The 16520-nt window shown below is 35.5% G+C and overlaps 1 protein-coding gene across 2 annotated transcripts in view; it reads right to left on the bottom strand.

The window, feature by feature from the left end:
* LOC145688409 (uncharacterized) overlaps positions 1-6313 on the bottom strand; it is a 420154-nt gene extending 413841 nt beyond the window's left edge. Inside the window, exon 1 of one of the 2 annotated variants that reach the window (XM_081762596.1) lies at positions 6213-6313. Coding sequence is in view for 1 of the 2 variants with exons in the window: in XM_081762595.1 (XP_081618721.1) it covers positions 5903-6102 (200 nt within the window). In the remaining variant the exon portion in view is untranslated. Of the gene's footprint in view, positions 1-5902 lie in introns of both variants that reach the window. The other variant, XM_081762595.1, reaches the window with a different exon arrangement.
* Between the last annotated feature and the right edge of the window lie 10207 nt (positions 6314-16520).

Raw genomic sequence — 16520 nt, 5'->3', positions numbered from 1 at the left:
GTATGAGTCGTGACCGTCTACACTCTTCAATATTCTTACGAGATCCAAAGGAGAGTAAAAGTCCGTCTTGTTCATTGATTTTTCAGTTGCACTGTGTACGCAGTCTACTTCCTTAAAGCAGGAATGTCCTGGAAGAGAATATTTCATTGAAACAGAATTGATCTTCGGATTTTCTCTCAAAAAGTCCAAAACTATATATGATATATGGGAATTACGGTTTCGCGGTACACAGGGACCGGACCAAGTAATCAGTTTCGTGATCTCATTTTCTTCGAGCACTGTGTCCAATATTCTTCTGAAAGCACTCGCAATGTCATTCCCTGCGCATCCTGTGATTGTTTCGTTCCAGATAGCACAATACACTTTTGTCGTGAAAGTACGCGGTGAAGTTGTAAACATTTAAATTTATCTTATAAATAGACTTCGGATTTTAGGGCAAATGCCTATTTTTTCCCTTTCACATTACGGCAATAAAACTTTGGATCTTTACGAATTATGTAAATTTAGGCCTATTGAAACAAGGTTTTAGTGACCTAAAATGTCCTAAAAGAGGTGTTAATGCCTATTTTTGCCTTTTTTGTCCTTTAAAAGCCTAAAGTAACCCAAAACAAGAAAAAATGTTTTTTTTTTACATATTTTCTTAACAAAAAATAAACAAATATTTTAATAAAAGTATGCAATTCTTATCTCGGTGGTGTAGATGATTCTGAAGTTCTTCTCTGTACCGACGCTGCCTCCTACATGATTCCTGCCTCTCAACATCTGAAAACCTTTTACCCCAACTTAATTTATGTTACCTGTATGGCATATGCTTTACACAGGATTTGTGAAACTACAAAAGTATTTTTTCTGCAGTATTTTTTAAAGTGCCATCCAGATTTGCCATTTTCATTTTAAAAATTTCCCGACACCTCTCTTTCTCCACAACCTGTTTTAACACGCTGGGGGACTTCCATTGAGGCAGCTCTGTACTACGTGAAAACTTGGATGCTATTGCGCCTGTTATTGAAGAACTTCCTGGTGAGGGTAGTACTGCGTGTTTCACAGCTTTGAAGGAGTTTCTGAAGGACGCAGTAGTAAAGAAAGATCTTGTGTACATAAAGGCAAATTTTTCATTTTTGCCTGTAACAATTGCCAAATTGGAAGGTAAGGAAAGAACACTTATTGACCAAGTGACAGTGGTAAAGGAAGCAGAAAGAAAACTTCAAAGTACTACAATAAAAGTGTGTGGGGGGGGGGGGGGGAAGTGAAGTGTAAATGGGAAACTATGATTGAGAAAAACAGAGGATTTGATGTGTTGGATTACACGGCAACAAGAGTCTTGAAGGGGGAGAACGAGATGCTTCTGGAAGAAGTACTTTTATCAAATGCAAGCAAATTCAAATATTCACCTATAACATCGGTTTCAGTTGAGAGATCATTCTCCGCAGCGAAAGTAATTTTAACAGATAAAAGACAGATTGACTGTAGAAAACTTAAAAGACGTTTGGTAATTTACTGTTCCGTGAACTATGAATAAACTCTTACTATTGTGATGTGTACTCTATATGTATTGTTGAACGACACAAATAATGATGTTCGGAAAATTTACAATTTAAATTTTAGACCCTATTTTTTATTTTTAACGCACCTATTTTCGTATTTTAAGGGCCTATTTTAGGCGCCTAAGACCTAAGTTTTTCGTGCCTAAAATTCCGAAGTCTACTTATAAAATAATCTACCGACATGTGCGTAAGTACATGTTATAACGCTATGCAAATCAAAGAAAAGAACTGGAAGATCTTTGGTTTTCTTTTCCTCTTTTTGTGTTCTCTCATTTGGGCCTTTCGCAAAATGTGCGTCTTATAATTGTCCTTTTGCTCACCATTTACTGTTTCAGTCTCTTTCGTCACCTTATACGCCTCGGACAAATCAATCCGTCACTTTAGATTGACAAATGAAAACCTAAGTTAAACTGTGTTTCAAATATTTGGTAGTACACTGATTTCTTAATTTCTGTTTTGTTTTCATTCTGGCGCTTTTCAATGTAGAGATCATGCATGCTAAATCTGCTTCACCCTTTGTATTCCGACGACTATTACTGTTTTTTTTTTTTTTTTTTATTATTATTTTTTTTTTTTTTATTTTTTTTTATCTACAGTAGGTATGGTTGTATTCATAGTCTTAGTTTTGTGTGCAGAATACACAAGTTTTTGGCATATGTCGAGGATCGATAAATAAAAATGTTTGGCACACTTGAACCTTTTCTTCTTTAACATTGAAGAAGTAATGAAAAGAATACTTCCTACGGGATTTAGCTTTCCTTGTTTTTGAATTTTCAGTCTCATCTCCATTTTCGATTAATTCCCCCTCATTATCCTGAACACACATCTTTTTAGGTCGCTTCGTTATAATTCGGCTGGTTGGATTCTTGTTGGAACTCTCAAAGAATAGAATGAAACGTGAATGTCAAATCTTTCATCGGAACTGATTTTCTTGCTATATTCGTACGTACAACTAACGTGACAATTTTTGTAATCTTCACTTCTTTACAACGCACTATCTTTCCCCTCTTGCTCACATACTCCTCGTCTGCATTGTGGGCTCTTTTAATGACATTACTTTTCCAGGTGACAGGATTCGCGACTTTTTTCTTACATCTTTCTTTGGAGTATTCACAGTAGGATCACCGCACCGAGAAATTAAATTAGAAAATTAGATATTGGTGTAGTAGCTGTATGACAAATTAATATGACTAACAGGCAGCACATGAAGGTTGGTGTAAACAGAAAAGCTGTTCCAATAGATGTTACTACAGTCTTCGTATCTCTCTCATGTATCTTTTACCTTTCACGGATATTCACAATTTCTTTTACAAATTTCAAAATAGAGATTTCAAACTTTGATAGAAGGAACTCCATATCCTTTGGAAGGGAACGATCCGTGCAGATTATTATTTGTATTATCTTCATTGTTGAAATGGATATCCGAACCTTTGACAATGGCAGTGTTTCAACAAGGAATAAAATATAAAATAAAAAATCGGCACGGATTGTCCCCTTTGAAAGGTTAAGAAGTTCTTTCTCTCAAAGTTTGAAGTCTCTAGGTTGAAATTGGTAAGAGAAATCGTGATTTTTTTTTTTTTTTTTTTTAAGGTAAATAATACATGAGAGAGATACGAAGACTGTAGTAACATTAGACATCAGATTTACAACCTTGCTACAAGTAATTTTAAATTAAACTTTCATCAATCCGGTTTAACATCTACGATCTACCAGTTTAGATATTTTTATATAGCACGGTTTAGGAAGTGGAACAAAGTTGTGTGCTTAGAATTGGTGTGCCAAAAATATAAAAAATAATGGAAGAAAAATATTATTATTTACTTATCAAGGTAAAGTTACTAGAATAAATCTTGCATTTTAATTATCTCTTTAATATAAGGCAAGTAACATAAAAAATACACACCTAAATTATAAGAAAACAGGAATACTTCTGTAGCTTACAGCTCTCAAGCTGCAGTTAGAGCCTTGTCAAATTAGTAGACCGTCTACTTTTCAAGTTACAACAATAAGAGTTATATATTTCAATAGAGCTCAATTTCTATTGTTACGTACTATATAACTCAATCTTGAAAAAAATGTCAGTTAGAACCTTGTCAAACTAAGGCCACGACATTACGATAGGAGGTGATAGGTTCAAACGTCAAGTTTAGTGCTGCAGAGTAGCTCAAAAATATGAAAAATGCGTAAAATTTACACGACAGGATGGTGAACATGTTACTTCCGTGAAATTCCTACAAACAAGTTTAATGTGTTATTTTGAAATGTTAAAAGTTACATCTTCTTGCTAGTATTTTAAGTGGAGGGATGCTGAAGTCAAACATTAGAGTGTAATGACGCCGCATTGAAAAATGGCAGTCCCATGTGACGGATATAACTTGTCAACAACATATGTTGCTGAAGAACAGAAATTATTACCTTTTTTTCTGGAGAGACACGCATTATTGAAATCGAGAAAGGATAGATATTTAAATGTGAACATCGTATTGATAATGTGAATGTAACTGCTATGAATGTCTAACCTGATGTTTTTGATGATATCCTCATTTACGCATATATCCAGTGTTGATGGCGCGCATGCTCCCTACAGATGGACTCCGCGCGGGCCCACTACGTTCATCCTGTCCTGATTTGGTTAGATAGCATTCGTGCTTTTTAGTAGTCACTTAACACTTAAAGACCCGGAGGGGATTTAAATGTAGAAACGCTTGGATCCCGGCCATTTTAAATGTATTTTTAAAATTTTGTTACTCAGAAACTACCCTTTTAAAGTGAATGAAACTTTCAGATTCAATCGGATAAAAATGTACTAATATAACAGAAAAACAGTAATGCACTTAGCATTGTTACCGTTGAATACACAGTGTTGCAAACTTTAAGGAATATTTTTTGTATGTTGGAAATCCAATCGAAAGATATATTGTCCGATAATTTCGTGTAAATTGCAAACGACCATACAACTAAATATAAATAAGTTTAAATATACACTACATATCACAATATGTCACTCCGCCCCCTCCTGCCCCTTTTGGTGACATGTTAGGTGCGAGGACGTTTAGAAGCGCGGCGCGATGGTTGAGAACTAGTGCTAAGAACAGCATCGAGTGTTGTTTTCTTGTCACTGTCGGAAGATTTTAGTTATTCTAATATTGTAGCAATGTCTAAACATTAGATTCATCGTCCGTTTCAAAAGCATCGGAGTCGCTATCATCTATTATTTCCGTAATTTCTCCGGGCGAAAATACGCCACTATCATAAGAACCACGACTTGTTGCGGTGGTAATCATCGCCAGAAGCTCAACTAAAAAGACGAAATGAAGCCTAAGCAAATTACAAGAAGGATGTCGAAACAACCACACACACTTCCACTGGCTTATAAAACAGGAGAAAAAAATAACTACATGTTTTTTTCCTTCTGAGTACTCATATCTTTTTGGGGTATACACATTTGACACAGCATTTCATATAAATCTACGCAGTACGTGACCTGTAGGCATGAAGGTGATAAATATTAGTGAAATGTAAACAGAAGGGACTAGCTGTATGAAGCTGTTGGCTTCTTTCGTCAACTGCGTGCTGAAGTGCGGGAGCTGGCCTTGATGGGTGCACGGCAACTAAAGTTGTCTCCGGGACTGAACGCCTCGTAAGAAGAGGGCAACTATAGTTGTCCATGGGTCTTTAAGTGTTAACACAAGTTGGTTTGTGTTCAGCACTCCTAAAGTGAATCTGTTCCCATTAGCGGAACTTGACCCTTAATAAAACACTATCAGGGCAGTAAGAGTGAATTTTCTATTAAGAGAAGTTCACATTTCACGAATGTAAGTGTGACTCCTTAAAATAGTGTAGAACAGCACGGCTGTTTCTACGTTTATATGTGACCTACAGGTTTGTCATCTAGCAAACTCCTTACTTTCCCTTTTTGAATTAACACTTTTTCTGGAGTATGTTTAGTACAAGGGGTCCAGAAGCACGTAAAAAAAAAAAAAAAAAAAAAAAAAGACAGGAAAAATGAATGATGCAAGTACTTGGACGTAACATAATGTAATCAAATCTAACCTAACATAAACTAACCTAAGCTAACCTGATCTAATCTAATATTAGTAGAAATAAGCGAAATTCTATCATTTTTTGGAAAATTATGTGGGACCCCTACACTACTATAACATAAACTAACCTAACCTACCGTAAACTAACCGAATGTGGACAGAAATTACCAAAATTATAACATTTTTTACAGAAAAGAGCAAGTCCTCTTCTGCTAAATATAGACCTTTTTTGTTTACCACTAACTTTAAAAAAAATCCATACCGGTATTTTTATTCAGCAAGAAAAAAAGTATTTTTCTACTGAAAGATGCTTACCGTAAATTCTTGTACATACTTGAATGAATAGGTAAACCATTATTATCACGTCCTATTTTGTTTGTATATACCCATGTTCCACCAACTTCACTCGTCTGCTCAAAAACTGTAAAGGAGAATTGTTTTGTTTCTGATAAATGCTTTGCAGCTGAAAGTCCAGCTGCACCCGCACCAATAACTGCCACACGTAAAATTGACATAGCACTTTTGAATACAATTGTGACTGTAAAGCTCCACGCCCCTCATTGAGTAGAAACAAGTAATAATGAACACCGCCTGATACTTGACAAAATTAATTGGATCTACATACTACACTATACACATGTTCTCACTACTCATGCTCAGGTTCAGGTTCAGGTTCAAGGTATTTTCCTTCCTTTCTCCTCATTCCAGCGTTGCAGTGTTGCCAGATAGGAAGATTGAAAAGTAGCGTAGTTGAGCTTCAAAGGATTTGAACTAGTTGTAGCCCAAACATAAAAATGAATTACATTGCAGCTTTGTAGTTTTACTAATTTTATATACATGGAGGGGGGCATACGGTGTTTTCTCTCTCTTGTAGAAAAGAGTTTTTTTTTTTTTTTTTTTTTAAGGATCGACACATTAGTTTTGAACTTAGGGATGTAGTGACCTCAGCTTTGTTTTCAATTATATAAGTTAATTAACAAATTTATATACATTTTACTTTTATTTAGGTTAGGTTAGATTATATTTTGCATGGTTAAGTCTAGTTAGACAACATAGGGTAAGTTGACTTTATGGTTAGGTTAGGTTTTGATAAGATATGTACAATTTAGGTAGATTAAGCATAAAATTTAACGCTAATTATCACCAATATCTATTTTTCACTACATTATAGTCGTATTTGCATTGAACAATTCTTGATCATTAAGCAAAAATATATAAATTTAATGAACAATTTATATTCATTTCTTGTCTAACCCAACAATATTTTATATATCGTAAGATTAATTAATAATATAATAAGTACAAAATTATTTATCACTTACTCTCTACTTAAAATTGTCTAGCAGAAAACAATGTCTGTGGTCTCCTCATCTTCGTTTTTGGCTGGTTCTTTGTAATAGACTGACTAATTAAATCTGAGTATTTTTGTGATGGTGTGAAGTTATAACAGCATATATATTTCAATCTTCAAACATCATTGTAGCTAGTAGAATCGAAGAAAGAAGTTCTAGGCTAGCCCCATTCTGTCTCGGAGTTTTGTTTTCGTTACAGTTATTCTCGAAAACACTCTTTCAGCTGCTGCATTGCTAATTGGCAAGCTGTAGGTCTACATTATCAGTGCAAATTGAGGCAATTTTTTTCACAACGAAATCATCAGCAGACTTCTTAATTGTTATTGCTTTGCACCAGAAATCTGCTCAATTTGTCGGTGTGCTATTAGGAGAAAGAAACATTCCCAGTCCATCGTCAACAGATAGACCCCTGAATTTCTATCTCTCCAACCTGAGATCTCTTAAATAATAATTCTAATGGTAGAGCGGAAAAAAAGGTGGTCGTGCGTGAGACAAACAGACTATAGGAGAAAAGTTACGAATCTTCAGTAGAATCTCCGTATTTTGGGGAATACGATTTAGTGGTTCCTTGCCATCGTTTGTCAACTCCAAATGGGAATCACTATGCAGAGCAGATCTGTGAAACCAGTTATACGTTTCTCTGAGCAAATAATCTATATTTCCAGATAATTCCTCTTACGCGTGTGAACAAGATAAATTAAGAGAATGGCAGATGCACTTTATTAATATTATGTTTGGGTTATCGTTTTTCATGCGTAGGTAAAGAGAATTATTATTACCACACAGGTTAGATGCACCATCAGTTGCAATACCAAAGCATTGTTGAATACTTATATCAATGCCAGACAAAAAATGTTTAACACCATCATGCAGTCTGTCGTAGTAACTGTGTCAGGAACTAATCCCAGGAAATAAGATACTATTCGATTAACCATTGACTTACAACATCTAATACACAAACATAATGGGCCTTATGCAGTCGTTTTGATGTGTGATTACAGCATACTAAAGAGTACTCCTAACACATGTTTCCTGCAGTAGTCTGGCTTTTATTATGCGTCTAATCATATCAAAACGACTCTGCATTAGGCGGAATGTTTCAGAAGAAATATCTGTTGATTCATCAATGATAAGATAAAACAACCTTAATTTTATACATGAAAATAAAAAAGTAGCGTATTTTGAATATTTATAGCCCACAGATAATTACAAGTAGCCCAAAAAGTAGCGTGTCGCCCAATTCGAAAATTTAGTAGCGAGACCACTTAAAAAAATCGCCCAATCCGCTAATTGTAGCCCAATCTGGCAACACTGGTTGCAAACCACACACAATAATATTATCACAGACAAGAATATAGAGACCGCAGACTCAGCGAAAAACTGGAAACTTGGCGATAGTAGCGCCTCTAACACGCGACGACGGAAATAACCAGTCGATCTGACGTCACCTACGTGCAAATTTCGAAAGTAACTATTAAGCCTGTCTCAGACGGGACTGAAGTAAGGCTGCGATTCACGATCCAAAACTCACGACCTTACTTAACGATCGTGTGAGAAGTAACTTGCCCTTACTTCAGGTTAAAATTTTCTGCTGTCTTTATTTGGATCCTGACTTGTAAGAAATAGAAGCAGTTTCTATTTCCATCTGGACATCCATACAACTACCAATCAGAAAAGAGTAGCGCCTGACGACATTCAACTATTTCTCGTTGTAATTTCAAAAAAAAAAAAAAAAAAAAATGCTGCCTGGACAAGAGAAGCATTATAGATATTAAGAGTCATATGAAAAATATGATTTTTTTGTATAACGTGAAGCACGATTTATATTATTTAAAAAAAAAAAAACTGCAAGAATAAAGATCTTAGAGAAGGTATGCAGTGAAGTAGGTAGTGTTCGCCCGAACATTACAGGTGTGAACAAATGTAATTATATCTTTTAAAAGAATAAAAGTAGGTGATTTAAATATATTGTGCAATTTGTATAAAAAAAAAGTAACATGTTTCAAAAAACGTTTAGTTTGCTTTTGGCGCACCACTCGAAATAATCGTTCAAAAATCAATTCCTTTACTAATTTCCTTCTCATTGTTTTCTAAATGATTTGTGCTGAGCGATATGAAAGTATCCACATGGCATAGTTAAAATTCAAGGGGGTATCATAAGCAATAGTTGAAAAATTATAATTCTTTTACTATTTGCATATAAATACAGCGTCCGGATGCATGCATAAAAACTACAGCCCAAAAAATAGAAAACAACCTGCGCTAGGTCGCCACTAAAAAACATGAATACTATCTAACCGAAGCTGGATGGTCCGAGTGTTAGCGAGGGGATGCGTCAGCGAAGGTGGATATCCGCATAAGCAAGGGTAGTGAAAACAAATGGGTTTTAGCAATGATGCGAGTTTCAATAGCATTTGTCATGGTTTCATACTAGTAGCGTTCCACTTGTAAACAAAATACAACTTCTGTACAGCACTTGTAATAATTTTACACTAGTAATCCTACACTTATAAACATAAAATTCAGATGTGGTGCGCCAAAAGTAAACCAGAAACAGAAACAATGAGAGTTAATTGTCATCAGTATTGTGTGGCCTATGTGCAATTTTAGGAAACAGTTCTACAATGCTGGCACAATACCAAAAGACCGGATGTAGTGCATGAGAGGAGCTCCCGGCGCGGTATAAGTTTACTTTATGGGCTATTTGGGTATTTTTTGTGGGTAGTGAGCCGAGCGGATACGCACAGTACCTATACTAGTAAATTGCTCTTTCCTCTTTATTTCAGCTTTCCGCGCCTGATAACTGCCCTCATTTGCAGATTTGGACAAGTCATTTGATATTCAGTTGTACAATCTGGTGGATACAAGGATCTACAGACCTTTTTTCAGTTGATACAGACTCCCTCATGTTCGTATCTCGCTGCCGAATTTTCGGAGTTACTAATTTCAATAGCGTATGGAATTCTGAATAGTCCATTCTGTATTTTTTTTTTTTTTTTTTTTTTTTTTTGTAGGAACGAGGATCTTCTGCAAGTAGTTCATTATTCACCACTGAAAATATGGTGCTTTCCCGTTCATTATTACGGCGAAGAATTCACTCCCTGGTCCATTTACTCTTTCTCCCTGTCTCTCGTTTCTCTTTGGGGGGAGAGGAGGGCGGATTTTGTGTCGACAACAGAGCAGATATCGCTGCTACGGCTATTTCATCCCCTTCGGATGAACTCATATTGTGAAATAGAAAAACAATAATATTTACAATTACGACAGTTGATTGTCCTGCGCGTAACACATTCTTCAAGTGTTTTTCGTCTGTTTAATACAGCGACCGCAAGAGGCTCTGTTGGTAAAACCTACCTAGTTTTAAGGATCGTCTGAGACCCCTACATCACCTCAGGATAAAATAAATTGCATGGAAGTTTGAGTTAAGCAACACTGTCAAGTTCTAACCTGGATTGAGGACTTAGTTCAGATCCGTGTGAGACGGGCTTTACTCTTTCGTTCCTTTAGTTGCATTTGGGGAACAGCTTTTTCTGTTGAACAGCTGGAACTTAGATATTTTCAATGTGAACTCTTTAAAAGAAAGAAAAATCTGTTAATATAAAAATAAAAAGTTGGAAAGGAACGTCCGGTCCAGAGACAATACAAGAAAAGTGAACATTAGCTTATCTGATCTTTCTGCACTACATCTAACACTGAGATACGAAGCAGACGAAAGCAATCTGCCGGTTACCATGACGTCAAGTTCCAAGACGGTGGCAGCGCTATCCACACACGACGACACTGGTCCCGGCCACCCAGAGCAAGAATCTTATTGACCGAGAGCGTTGATTGCTTCTTTCGCTGTGCAGACGATCCAAACTGATTTCAATAGCCCATATAGGAAGCTGCTCGTCTGTATGTATTCTAGTCTGTGAATATTGAGTTGAGTTGATTTTAGTTTAGCGTCCCTTTCAGCAGCGAGGTTATATGAGACGTGGACCTACTGATTAACGTGAAATCCGAACCACATGAACTCCCGCCGGGAATCGAACCCGGGTCTCCCGTGCAGTAAATTATCGCTGAGGTGCGAAGTGTGGATAATCAAGGAGGAGAGAAGAAGGGTGCTGTAAACCTAAGTATTGGGGAAAATTCGCTCTCAATTTGTATTCAATTTTTAATATTTACAATTTATTACTTTTGACAATTTTACTGTTTAGTACAATCTTGATACAATGTCTTTCAATTTTAATATATTCATGCGCCGCTTATCCTTCCTTATTACAGTAATAGTGTGATAAACAAGTATATTTAAAACAGGCAAATTCGACCATTTTGGCACGTGCCACTTAAATACATATATTTAATTCAAATACTTTTATTCAAAACAAATTTAGCGAAGCAGTCTACATGGCTATATGGCTGGGACTATAAATCTTCCGTAAGGGAGAAAACTGAAACTGAAATTATCATTTTTCACATAAAATTCTCGTACATCTTTGTTTATAGTAGAAATTTCAAGTATTGCTGTGCTATTGGTGGTATTATTATCATTGCGAGCGTAATAATAATAATAATAAGTAATGGATATAATAATTGTACTTCTCAAGTGAGATTCTGAGTTATGAATCATTGCATATACACTCAACAATGGTAGACTCCCTCTAATCCGGTCTCTAGTTACTCAAGCAAAAATGACGCGCACATCAATGAATTATCGTGTGCAACAAAAGTTGTTAGTTAAAAATGTTAAATAATGCTGTACATACGTATCTGAAATTGTGATTTTCTTACAGTAAAGTTCAAAGTTGGTCGTCCGTCTATGTACAGATTCACATTAGGAAGACTTCAGTGCACGTACACGAGAAGAAGTATTGTGCAAAAGACGCTATTCAATTTGTGCTAGGTGGTAATTAAAAAGCATGAATACCAGTGGCGGCCGGTGGATTGTGGTTTCGAGTGTTGCAGTACGAACGATAAGAGACAAAAGACATAAAGTTGACTCATTGACTAATCAGCATAACTTTAGACGCAAATGCTGTGTGACATGTTAAATTAAATAAAATTTTGTTTTTAAAAAATAAAAATGCAGAACATTTCATCCGATTAATCACCTTAATTAATTAGTAAGTTCATTCTCCTCTCTTTGATTGGAGCATTCTCCCCTAATACATGTTGGTTGAACTCTGGTATTCTTATTGTCAGGTCTTTTTCGATGGAAAGCATAACCAATGGTGATAACCTTTCTTGGGACATTCAATTCCTTGAAAGTGTCAATTCTTTCTCATGTGGAAAAAAACTTTTCGTCTTTTGCTGACGCCATAGGTACAGTTAATATTAATTTTAGAAGCTTTGTAGATTCACTAAATATTTTTTCTAGATTATTGCGAACGATTCATTCTAGCAAACTCAGTTCCTGACAGTGATCCGAATTCCCCTTCAGCGTTGACTGAAGAGAGTTCGTAGCAGAGATTAGTGTTATAAAAAATGTACATTGAACACACTTTATTCAAGGTTTATCCAGGAAAATTTAAAATAACTTGAAGAAATGTATCTGGTGCAAACAACACTACTGCCATAAGATATCCTGTAAATTTAAACTGGATTTTTTAATTGCAAATTTTTCTTCTGTTGAAAGCTGGTCAATCGTATTTGTAAGTTATTTACAGAAGTCATGGTATACAGTTCATTCAGAATTTGTAGGTTTTTTACAGAATTAAAGCACACACAATAAAATTAAACCTAGTAATTAAAAACCAAAACAGCTGATACAAAATAGGTACTGGTATATGAATTCCGAATGTCACATATTCATACATCAACACATGTGCGTAAAAGAAAAAAATACATTCCAAATCATCCGTCTTGGTTCTTACGCGATACGCAATATACTTCAACATGAGGCGAAACAATGCTTACCAATGTGATATGTTCTGGAAAGGAAACCTTGAAACCCGCCAGATGAAGGATCAGTATGTAACAGAAGCCAAAAATCAAAGAACATCAAAACAAACAGCATTGCCAGTTCTACACCCAGAAATGTTAACTGGAAGGGGTCCAAAGTATTTGAGGGAGGTCCAATACGTCTACATAATATGGAACCTGTCTTATACTGCACCCGAAAAGACGATAAGTAATTCTTACTTACTGTCATCTATATTTTTAGAAAAGATGATAGAACGATTATTTTTATAAGAAAAGAAGAGTACATGATGAGGCGTAAAATAAAATATTTAGCCTACGTCAATCGTTTATTTGTTAAACAAGTATAGTTCGTTAAGAAAGTTCACAAATGTTAGAGAAGTTTCGAAATTTTTGGGAGTTTCGGACCCGGTGGACCCCCCTTCGTGGCTACGCCCCTGAGCATTGCTAACTAGTCCCAAATTCAATGTGGCGTTCCCCATCATATAGTTTTATGTGCAAATTATCAAGAGTGTAAATATACTTATTTTATAAAAGAAATATGTTTATACTAGAATACTATCCACAGAGGGGGGGGGGGGAGCGATCTACATACTGACTTATTAATATTTGATTCACAAATTACTGTAGAAGAAACCTTCATTATCAATATAAGCTAAGAATTAACTTGTTAATGCGGGTCTACTTTCATTTGTTTTCTCCTCTACTAGATATTTTCTTTCTTATTTTGTAATTCTACAATCACTTTTTTAACTTAATTGTCATTATATTGATTTGCTTCAGTATGGTCCCGTAATTTAAAAATATGAATGCATAAAAACAAATTTCATTTGTTAATTGCTAGTGGAAGAAAATTCAGAAATCTTATTTAGCGTGAAAAACCTTCTCATTCACTGGAAGCCGTGCTGTGTTGCAGAAGCACTGCAACGACCAGTCCCTTTAACTTCTGAGATAGGGGAAAGGAGACTTAACATTTGCTCCAATTGCCGCGCTGAAGGAATCTGGTCGTTGCATGCTCGCTGCAACACAATATAAATTAGAGACTCTGTGACGGATTATTTTTCGCTTTTTAAAACGGATTAACGGAACGGACAGTTACAGAAGTAAAAAATATGTTATTTAAAGTGTATATATGCAAGTATTAAAAAGTATTTTTTCTGTTCTTCACTACTATTGATGATAATATTTTTTTTTAAAAAAAATACTTTGGTCGTTGCGCAACGCTGCAACAATAATATATTAGCAAGATGGCGGCACTGGTAGGTAAAAGTTTTGAGGCTTCCCGTGTAGGGAATAAAATTAAGTGTGATATTTGTGACAAAACCGAAACAAATAGTGCTCAAAAGGTATGTAAACCATGTGAAATTAAAATTAGAAACAAAAATACAATTATCACAAGAGCAACGTCAAGAAAAATGCTAAATTCCAGTTCAACAGTGACAAGTGACAATCAATGTGTATTGGAAAGTGTTGAATGCAAATGTAACACACCTGAAATACTAAGTGTGTTATATGAAGAACTATGTGCTTTAAAGTGTGATGTGCAATCTCTGAAAGTTGAAAACACGGAGTTAAAAAAGAAACTTAACGAAGTAAGTATACAAATTGACTCTGTAGTACAGGATACTGCTGGACACGATAAGACACAGGTACGACATAACAAAAGGGGAGCAGAAAACATAGTATTTGAAAAAGGTAATACGCTGAATGAAGGAGATCTGTCTACGTTATATTCTGTACCAGTGAACAATAAGTTTGATGTTCTATACAGTGAAGTAGTAGAAAATTCAAGTGCAAGGAAGAACTGTACCCTTGCACACTCAAGAAAAACAACGGTCAATGTGCAAGGGAAATTTTCATCTCAAAAGCATAATCATTTACACATAGGGAAGAAAAGTGAAAAGAAACAAAAGAACGTCGCCCAAGAAGTGAAACAAAACTCCGAGGTAAAAAAAGAAGTAACTCCGAGTAAATTGCAATTAAGTGACAAACGACGCGTTTTGATTCTTGGAGATAGTCATGCTAGAAATATAGCTAACCTACTACAAGAAAAACTACAGTCAAGTTATGATGTGAGCTGCATTACGAAGCCTGGGGCCGGAACCAGCGAAGTGTTGAAAGATTGTGTATTGCTTTCCAAAAACATGACCATGAAAGATACATTAATTGTGATTGCGGGAGGAAATGATGTGGCAAGGAATGAGGGTCAGGGGGCAGTGCGAAACTTGTACGAGGTGCTGTGTACGTTAACAAAGACTAATGTGTTTGTAGTGGGAATTCCATACAGACATGATCTGGTAGAGAGTTCATGTGTAAATATACTACTGAATTGTACCAATCGTAAAATAGCAAAGGTATGTAAGTTTTTCCCAAATGTAAAGTACGTTGATTTGCAGTCGCTAGATAGGTCACATTTCACAAGACATGGGCTACATTTAAACAGCAATGGGAAGCACCTTATGTGTAATAAATTTGTCCAGCTCATAATCTCACAGTCTACTACCTCAGGTAATGCAATACCTCTAGCTCATGCTAATTTTTTAGATCAAAAGAGTTTAATGATGCAGACTTAGCCAAAAATGTGCAAGCGGTTATAGCACAACAGGATAATGTAAAACAAAGTCACGCTAAAGTGGGATATTTAAATGTTCAAGGGATCAATAATAAACATGTAGTTTTAAATGACTTTGGGAATGAGAATAATTTAGATGTCTTAGGTTTAAGTGAACATTGGTGCAAAGAGGATGAAATTGTGTTTAATAAATTAGATGACTATGTACTTGTTAATAGTTTCTGTAGGAATCACCGTGGTCACGGTGGGGTAGCTATTTTTGTAAGAGACAAGCTCTCACTTAAGTGTAAGAAATTAGACCTTGACTTTCTATGTACTGAAATCGATTTCGAAGCCACAGGTATCATTATTAATTGTCTTAAGTTGGTTTTCGTATCACTATACAGATCCCCAAACGGTAATTCAATAGTCTTTCTAGATAGGCTCGAGGAACTGCTAAACTTATTGAGTAGGCCTAGTTTTAGAAATTTTAAGATAGTCATAGGTGGTGATCTAAACTCTGATTTTGACGTAACAACAACAAAGAACAGTGTAGCTGAATTAAAAAATTTGTTAAGGCAATTTAATTATGGTATTATAAATATGAAGCCAACAAGAGGTCTAGCTTGTCTTGATAACATATTTATAAATTTCAATTTATGTCAAATTCATTGTGATGTATCAATATTTCCTTTTTCTGATCATGATTGTGTATGGGTAAAATTGGATAACGCACTATTAAGTAAGGAGGTTGATATCTTGTCCACAGAATGTAAAATAGTTGTCTCTAGGCCAATCACTGAGGGTAAAATATCTGAGTTTAAGAGTTCACTCTGCAACATGAATTGGTTTCAATTGCTGTCGAATTACAATGACTCTAATGCACTGTTTGAACGCTTCTTGAATTTGTTTCTCTATAACTTTGACATCTTCATCCCACAAAGAATTTGTAAAGTTAATCGGAGCCTACTTAAAAAGCCACATAAAGAAAATAATTCCACGTGGTATACCCCTCAACTTTACTCAATGAAGTGTGAGGTGATGTTACATTTAAACAAATATAGGAGAGAGAAAAATGATGTAACTAGGTCAGTCTATCTGAAAGCTAGGAATACATATAAGCAAGCTGTTA

Source organism: Thermobia domestica, chromosome 6, assembly GCF_964235325.1.
Source record: "Thermobia domestica chromosome 6, izTheDome1.hap1.1, whole genome shotgun sequence".
NCBI classification, from domain to species: Eukaryota; Metazoa; Arthropoda; class Insecta; order Zygentoma; family Lepismatidae; genus Thermobia; species Thermobia domestica.
This window is presented reverse-complemented; position numbering and strand designations above follow the sequence as displayed.